The 7,512-nt window shown below is 46.0% G+C and overlaps 3 protein-coding genes across 3 annotated transcripts; all 3 read left to right on the top strand.

Moving 5' to 3' along the window:
• The first annotated feature begins 1,846 nt into the window (after positions 1-1,846).
• On the top strand, positions 1,847-3,379 carry LOC149375799 (uncharacterized). Its single transcript, XM_089596586.1, has one exon. It carries the CDS (start codon positions 1,847-1,849, stop codon positions 3,377-3,379), a length of 1,533 nt encoding a protein of 510 aa, XP_089452712.1.
• A 150-nt stretch (positions 3,380-3,529) lies between these two features.
• Positions 3,530-3,967, top strand: LOC149375798 (uncharacterized). Its single transcript, XM_089596583.1, has one exon. It carries the CDS (start codon positions 3,530-3,532, stop codon positions 3,965-3,967), a length of 438 nt encoding a protein of 145 aa, XP_089452709.1.
• Positions 3,968-4,518: 551 nt separating this feature from the next.
• Positions 4,519-5,742, top strand: LOC149375797 (uncharacterized). The gene is made up of 2 exons (XM_089596578.1): positions 4,519-4,970; positions 5,301-5,742. Exons 1-2 carry the CDS (start codon positions 4,519-4,521, stop codon positions 5,740-5,742), a joined length of 894 nt encoding a protein of 297 aa, XP_089452704.1.
• The last annotated feature ends 1,770 nt before the right edge of the window (positions 5,743-7,512 follow it).

Raw genomic sequence — 7,512 nt, 5'->3', positions numbered from 1 at the left:
TCAATTTAATTGTGCCTAATTTTGTTTGCCGGCTATATAGTGTTTTACGTCGGCGCTAATAATAACTGTTGTCACTATTAACCAGATAAGCGTGTGATCATCTCACTTTACGATAAAATATCAGTAAAATAAATGTTATGAATTTGATGTACATTTAATAATGATAAACTCATTCGACCTGTATGCTCTGACCAGTCCTTTCCTTCTTCCTTTTAAACGAACATTATAAACATTTTTTGGTGCCCCAGGTGAGGAACTCACAACTAAAGAACGAGTAGATTCGTCAGGGCGTACCGGGCGTTAGCGTGTGGTTATATTGTGTAACAATTTTCTCGATTCAAGAATATTGGTGCATGGCGCTCTCTCCCTCTCTTATTCGTACGCTTATATTATCTACTTTTACCCCCTTGCCTTATATGTTGTACAGCCCACGTTAAAGTTTATTATTGAATCATAGTCGTTGCCGTATTACATTGAAACCAGGCACAGCATGGCACCCTCTACCTTAAAAAGGCTAGTTTTACTGCAAGAAGCTCGGTTTTCAGAAATGGGGTAAATGAAGGCCCTATTTGATGCGATCGATCAAGAATTCATTACCAAGAATATGATTACATCACGAATAACAGCGCTTAATCGTGTGTGGGACGAAGCTTGAACTGTCCATGCTGATATCGTCGTGCGCGAAGATGCTCAGTCGGACCCTCATGTCGTTACGAAAAAATTTACTTTACAACAGAGCATTTACGAGGGTTACCTCGACGAGTTACTGACAGTCCTCACTGGTTTAGAGGAGGCCGAAGGATCAAATCGCCCCCCACGGAACGACCCCAACGTATTAGTTAACATCGACCCTCAATTAGGAAAATTACCAAAGCTTGCCCTTCCGTCTTTTTCAAGGAAGTACGAATATTGGGAAAGTTTCTCGGGCCTGTTTGTATCTCTCGTTCATGAAATCGATTACATTTCTGATGTCAATAAGTTACAGTATCTCAAGTCATGCCTTACTGGAGTTGCTGCGAATCTCGTGAAGGACGTGACACTCAAAGGGGACAACTACGCCCCTACTTAGGCAGCCTTGCAGAAGCGCTTTTGCAACCCGCGCTTAACAATAAATAATCTCTTGAACGCGCTATATGCCGTACCGCACTTGACTCGAGAGTCTGCCGCGGGCTTACGGTCATTCTCCGATGAAGTGCAGAGAATTGTGAGAGCCTTGGAGAATTTGAAGATGCCAGTGAAGCACTTGAATGTTTGGCTGGTTCACCTCCTTTCCAGCCGGTTAGACCTTGTCTCACGTAAGGCATGGGAGTTGGAATTGAGCGTCAGGGATCGTCGGACACTGACTAGGGCTGGCGATAACCTTCCAAGTAATCTGGATAGATTTTCCACCTTTAACGAGTTCGTCGATTTTTTAGAAAATTGAATCCAAGAACTGTCCATGTCAGGGGCGAAATCTGGCCTAGAAGGAAAAACAAACGCGGTTAAGGCCAGCATCGTTCCTCGCAAGGCGCATTTTTCTTAGAAAACAAATAAAACCCATAGTCCGGTCTGCTCGAGCGTCCATCCAATCTGGAAGTGCCCTAAGTTCAAGTCAAGGTCTGTCCACGAACGAAAAAATGATGCACGACAATTCGGGCTGTGCTTCAATTGTTAAGGCAACCATCACTTTGATGCGTGTAAATCTCTTGTTCGATGCGTAACGTGTAAGGAGAAGCATCACACCCTTCCTTATAAAGATCCTCCAAGGCACTTCGACTCCAATCGACCATTGCCAGAGGGCAAACCTTCCTACTCTGCCACAGGAGGCTCTGGATTCAAGGCAAATACCTTTACAACGAGCCTCCCAATGGTGAACTCTCTTGTGATCCTAGCCACTGCCCAGGTTGACGTTATCGGCCCTAATGGACACACTTCAAGGGCTAGAGCCTTATTAGATCAAGGAGCCGAAACCTCCTTCGTAACGGAATCTTTAGCTCAATTGCTGAATTTACCGAGAACGCTCATTAAGGTGGCGCTTCAAGGGGTGGGAGACTCGCAAACAGCAGTAGCCAGGGCTCTTGTGACGGTCAAGATTCAATCCACCGTTTCTCCCAGTTTCCACCTTGATATTCCGGCGTTGGTTCTTCCTTGCCTTACGTCTTATATTTCAGAACAGGATCTCCCTGAACTACCCCCTCAGGTTCTGGATGGACTAGATTTAGCAGACCCGATATTCATGCGCAAGGGAATTGTAGATCTCATCCTCGAAGCCGATGTCTACGGCAGGCTGCTAAGGTCGGGCCTTAGGAGAACTCCACCCACAAGTTTAACCGCTCAAAACACTAGCCTGGGATGGATTGTATCGGGTCCCGTACGACCTATTGCGGCAAGGCGGGCGGCGCTAATATCCGTCAGCCGTTTCCAAGCCCTGCATGCCACTTATGAGGATACCTTGAGCGATCTGTTACGGAAGTTTTGGCTGGTTCAAGGGTTTTCCGAAGCTCATCAGTCTAGGAAGCCCGAGGACGAAAATTGTAAACACCAATATCAGACCACCCATTCACGAGACATCGAAGGTCGTTACACTGTGCAACTGCCCCTGAGAGAGGGGATTCCCCCTCTAGGCAGAGAAACCAGGAAAACAGCGATTACCGCTCTGTCAAGTCTGCATCGGCAATTCACTAAGGACCCATGGTTGTCCGCCCAATATAGAGAATTTATGAAATGTTACGAAGTCCTTGGTCACATGACTCGCATATTATCCACTGAGATTGGCGACTCACAGGCTTGGTACCTTCCTCACCATGCTGTAGTGACTGGATCCAACGCTCAGCGGAAAGTTCGGATAGTTTTTGATGTGGCTAGGAAAACGCACAATCACTGTCTGAACGACCACCTGCTCCCAGGCCCCCCTTTGCAGACCAACCTTTCGCTTCTGCTGCTCGATTGGCGTAGGTATCAATTCGTATTCACAACCGATATAGTAAAAATGTTTCGGCAGATTTGGGTTAACCGCGCTCATCAAGATCAACAGCGGATCGTGTGGTCCCCGGATCAGGAAAGTAGTCCCATCGATTATCGACTTACCACTGTGACATACGGTACGAATTGTGCGCCGTTCTTGGCCATACGTACCCTGTTACAACTTGCTGATGACGATATTTCCAGGTTTCCCCTCAGAGCTAAGATTTTAAAAGAAAACGTTTACATGGACAATATGTTTGTGGGGGACGATACTCTCTCTGGAGCCAAAAATAAAAGAAACGAGCTTGTCTCAATACTAAAATCCGCAGGCATGGCATTGGATAAATGGGCCGCTAATCAGACCGAGTTGCTCCCGCGAGATGCAGTCGTTCAAATCGACGAGAGCCAAACCGTAAAGACCCTAGGGCTACGGTAGATTCCAGTGAAGGACGAGTTCAAGTTTAACCTCAACCTTTTTGAAGCAACGATGGGAAGCATCACAAAACGTTACATACTGGCTCAAATTGCCCGATTGTAAGACCCCTTCGGATGGGTATCCCCGGTAATTATTAAAGCTAAAATACTAATGCAAGATCTCTGGGTACTTCGATGCGAATGGGACGACCCGGTCCCGGTCGATATCCGTAACAGGTGGAATGCCTATATCAGCTCTATCTCTGACCTATCAGACATAACTATTCCTCGATGGGTTGGGACCTCTCCAGGGCAAGAATATGAGCTACATGGCTTTTCCGATGCATCAAAGAGAGGGTACGCCGCCATAGTGTATCTAAGAGTGACTACGGGGGAAGGCCGATGTCATACCCACTTGTTAATGTCCAAGACCAAGGTCAACCCCTTAAAAACTATTAGCATTCCTAATCTTGAATTGTGCGCAGCAGCTCTTCTCGTCTCGCTTGTTCAGCACCTCAAAAAATCTCGCTTCTTCCAACAGCTGAAGGTCTACGCCTGGACTGATAGTCAGATAGTTTTGGATTGGTTGAATAAGCATCCCCACCAGTAGAAGACCTTTGTTGCAAACAGGGTGGCGTTTATTCAAACGGAGCTTCCGGCTGCCACTTGGTCCCACGTCCCGTCCAAGGAAAATGCCGCTGACATAGCTTCGTGGGGCTGTAAGCCCACTGAATTAGCCAATTTTCAACAATGGTGGTTCGGTCTGAGCTGGCTCGATCAAGATCGGGAGCTTTGGCCGCCAAAGGCTGGACAGGTGCGCGACCACCCGACCAACTCCTCCGGCCCCTCCTGAATCGGATATCCTCACCAGGTTCTCTACCCTGACATGGTTAGTTCGAGTCCTAGCGTACTGCTTACGGCCTTTGAAACTGCTTCGACTAAAAAAGTCCGCTCTTCCCCCTTTACCGGCATTTCTGACGGCAGCGGAATTAGCACAGGCCAGAGCCTCAGCCATACTGCTTTCACAAGCGCATTTTTTCAAGGATGAACTACTAACGCTGTCGCGTGGCGATCACCTACCCAAGAACCACTTCTTGAGCAAAGTAAACCCCGTTTACGATAACGACTTGGGCATCCTGCGGGTAGGTGGGCGTCTTGAACATGCGCCTATACCAGATGATAGGAAGCATCCCCCCAATCGTAGCGGGTCGCTCCGCTCTAGCTCGTCTCTTTGTTAGGCATGCTCACCACACCTGCCTTCACGGAGAGCCCACCTTGACTTCTAGCACCGTCTCTCAGATGATCTGGGTGACAGATAGGAGTCGGTTAGTAAAGTCCGAGGTTCGACATTGTATTACGTGTCAGAAGGTAAAGCCACGTCTTATTCACCAGATGATGGGAGATATTCCGAGTGACCGTGTAACGGCGGCCCGTCCTTTCCAGAACGCCGGTTTAGATTACGCGGGCCCTGTTTCAGTACGACCCAGCAAGATACGAGGAAACTGTACTTCAAAAGGGTACATGGTCCTCTTTGTGTGCTTCGCTACCAAAGCAGTGCATCTCGAGCTCGTGAGTGATCTTACGTCCATCAGTTTTGTTTCTGCCTTCCGTCGGTTTGTCAGTCGAAGAGGTCGCTGTCAGCGGCTTTACAGTGATAACGCCACGACCTTTCATGGGGCAGACAAGAACTTAAGGGCAATATTTCACAGAGCATCAGAATTCTATCGGGCATCAGCGAAGGCATTAGCCAACGATGGAACCACCTGGTCTTTTATTCCCGCCAGCTTCCCTCATTGTGGAGGTCTCTGAAAAGCAGGGATAAAGTCCACTAAACACCACCTTAAGCCAACTATAGGGGAACACGTACTTACCTATAAGGAGTTATACACGCTCCTGACCGAGATTGAATCGTGCCTCAATTCTCGTCCGTTAACCCCACTCAGTGTCAACGCAACCGATCTACACGCCTTAACCCCAGCGCATTTCCTGATAGGGAAAGCTTCGATCCTCGTTCCCGACGAGAATCAGCCTGATCTGCCGCAGAACCGCCTTACTCGGTTCCAGCTAGTTCAGCGGTTGAAAAACGTCTTCTGGAAACACTGGTCCGACGAGTACTTACAGCAGCTACAGGAGCGCAATAAATGGAGGTCAGCAACGGAAAATATGGCAGTCAGCAATATGGTCCTAGTCCGTGACGAGCGCTACCCACCATCGAAATGGCCCTTGGGCCAAATTATTGAAATCCACCCAGGTCCGGATAGCCTCGTTCGAGTTGTTTCCGTCAGAACATCCACGGGTATTTTCAGAAGTCATGTGTCTCACCTCTGTCCACTGCGGATGGAGGGTATCGAAGACCGTGCCTCACCAAATGACATTGTAAATTAAATATTCACCTCCGGTGAATAGGCGGGCGGCATGTTCGGCTTAGAGAAGGAAGAGCAGGCAACAAAGCGAAAAGGTAGGAGGGGCTAGGTAGGACTGAAAAGAGAGAGGGAGGAGAGAGAGAGAGAGAAGGGAGAATGCGTGAGGGACGGGCCGTAGCGACTCGAAGTTCGAGCAAGCAGGAGCTGTTGCCGTGTAACAGAGCACCTCGAGATCGACGCGAACGAAACGTTTCACGCGCGATCGAACTTTCCTGCCATTTTGTGCCCCCGGAAACAAAGAGCTGAACTCTTTACCGTTGATCGGGAGCTGTCCTCCCAAAGAGCTGCTTACGGAGGCTGTCCCTCCTCGCAGAACACGGGAGCTGCCCTTCCGTGTGACACTACATGTGCTGCATAGATGACGCCTGAGACGCTGTTCATCTTGTGTCTAAAGTTTCCAGGCCACGCGGTGGCCATCCGCCATATTACCACACTCTCGAGCCCGAGTGAATTGACGAGCAACGTCCATCTGTCTCTTGGCCAAGCAGAACTCTCAAGCCAACCCGAGCAGTGGTCGTCATCATCATCCACGCACAAGACCTTCGTATACAAGGTACAGGCCGACGCCATATTTCCCGTCGCATCGCCACAGCGCGTGCCCAGGTATGCGTTCCCTTGTCTCGAGCGATTTGCCACCATTTTGGCCAACGTACAAGATACGCGCAGCGATAGCTACGTCCCAAGCGTTTGCGTGGTACAGACTATACATGTATGCGTATTTTGCACCTTTAATTTATTATTGTATTTCACCTTGCGCTCTGTGGGTGTGCTTTGTGACTGGTGATTATTTTACTATTTGATTGATTTCGTTTGTGTGCAGCTAGTATGTTGCGTTTGAATGCGCTGCGTTACTTTTTCAATTTAATTGTGCCTAATTTTGTTTGCCAGCTATATAGTGTTTTACGTCGGCGCTAATAATAACTGTTGTCACTATTAACCGGATAAGCGTGCGATCATCTCACTTTACGATAAAATATCAGTAAAACAAATGTTATGAATTTGATGTACATTTAATAATGATAAACTCATTCGACCTGTACACTCTGACCAGTCCTTTCCTTCTTCCTTTCTAACAAACATTATAAACACTTGCCAAAATGATTGATCTACAAAAAAAAATCAAAAGTAGCAGAAAATGAACTTAATAATTAAATTCTACCATTTAACTAGCCAAGTTCTACGTCAAAAAACACATCACTTAGTTTTGAGATTTTAATTTTGAGCTTTGTAAAATCAATGAGCGAATTATATTTAGTTAATTATTACCGTCTCATATGCAAACTATATTATTGAGCACAGTTATCGCGTAATTTTTTTTTCTTTTTTTAATTGCACTTTATTGTTTAGTTTTATCTATAGGATTTATATGGAGTACGTTTGGTTGAGGATTTCGCATAGTAAAAAAAAAAAAAAAATAGTAATAATAATACAAATTAATGAAAATAACAATAACTAATAATAATAATTATTATTGGTCTTTTAATTAAAAAAAAAGAGCATCTTGCATTTTATAACAGTTGCATGTTACTCTGTTGAAAATTTTTTTTTTCTCTCTTTCCCTTCTCTTTTCTAATGTTAAGCTATAGCATGTATGAAAATAACTTATTTTATTGTATTGTGAATCCGCGAATGTTTTGGCATAGTATGATAAGTAATGATTGTATCGATTCATGTATTCCCTCCCCATTATCCAATAGTTTTATAAAACTATTTTTATTTTTATACTTACATT

This window comes from Copidosoma floridanum, unplaced genomic scaffold, assembly GCF_036245765.1.
Source record: "Copidosoma floridanum isolate Cflo_tuat_1 unplaced genomic scaffold, Cflo_Japanese_pri ptg000004l, whole genome shotgun sequence".
Lineage (NCBI taxonomy): Eukaryota > Metazoa > Arthropoda > Insecta > Hymenoptera > Encyrtidae > Copidosoma > Copidosoma floridanum.
The sequence above is the reverse complement of the archived record's forward strand: the minus strand, read 5'-3'. Positions and strand labels throughout refer to the sequence as shown.

Excerpts from the sequence above, each read along its gene's own strand:
- LOC149375799 (XM_089596586.1), top strand. The coding sequence starts at position 1,847 with ATGGTGAACTCTCTTGTGATCCTAGCCACTGCCCAGGTTGACGTTATC.
- LOC149375798 (XM_089596583.1), top strand. The coding sequence starts at position 3,530 with ATGCAAGATCTCTGGGTACTTCGATGCGAATGGGACGACCCGGTCCCG.
- LOC149375797 (XM_089596578.1), top strand. The coding sequence starts at position 4,519 with ATGCGCCTATACCAGATGATAGGAAGCATCCCCCCAATCGTAGCGGGT. Across the intron at positions 4,971-5,300 it reads TTTGTTTCTGCCTTCCGTCG|TGTCAACGCAACCGATCTAC; the intron begins GTTTGTCAGTCG and ends AACCCCACTCAG.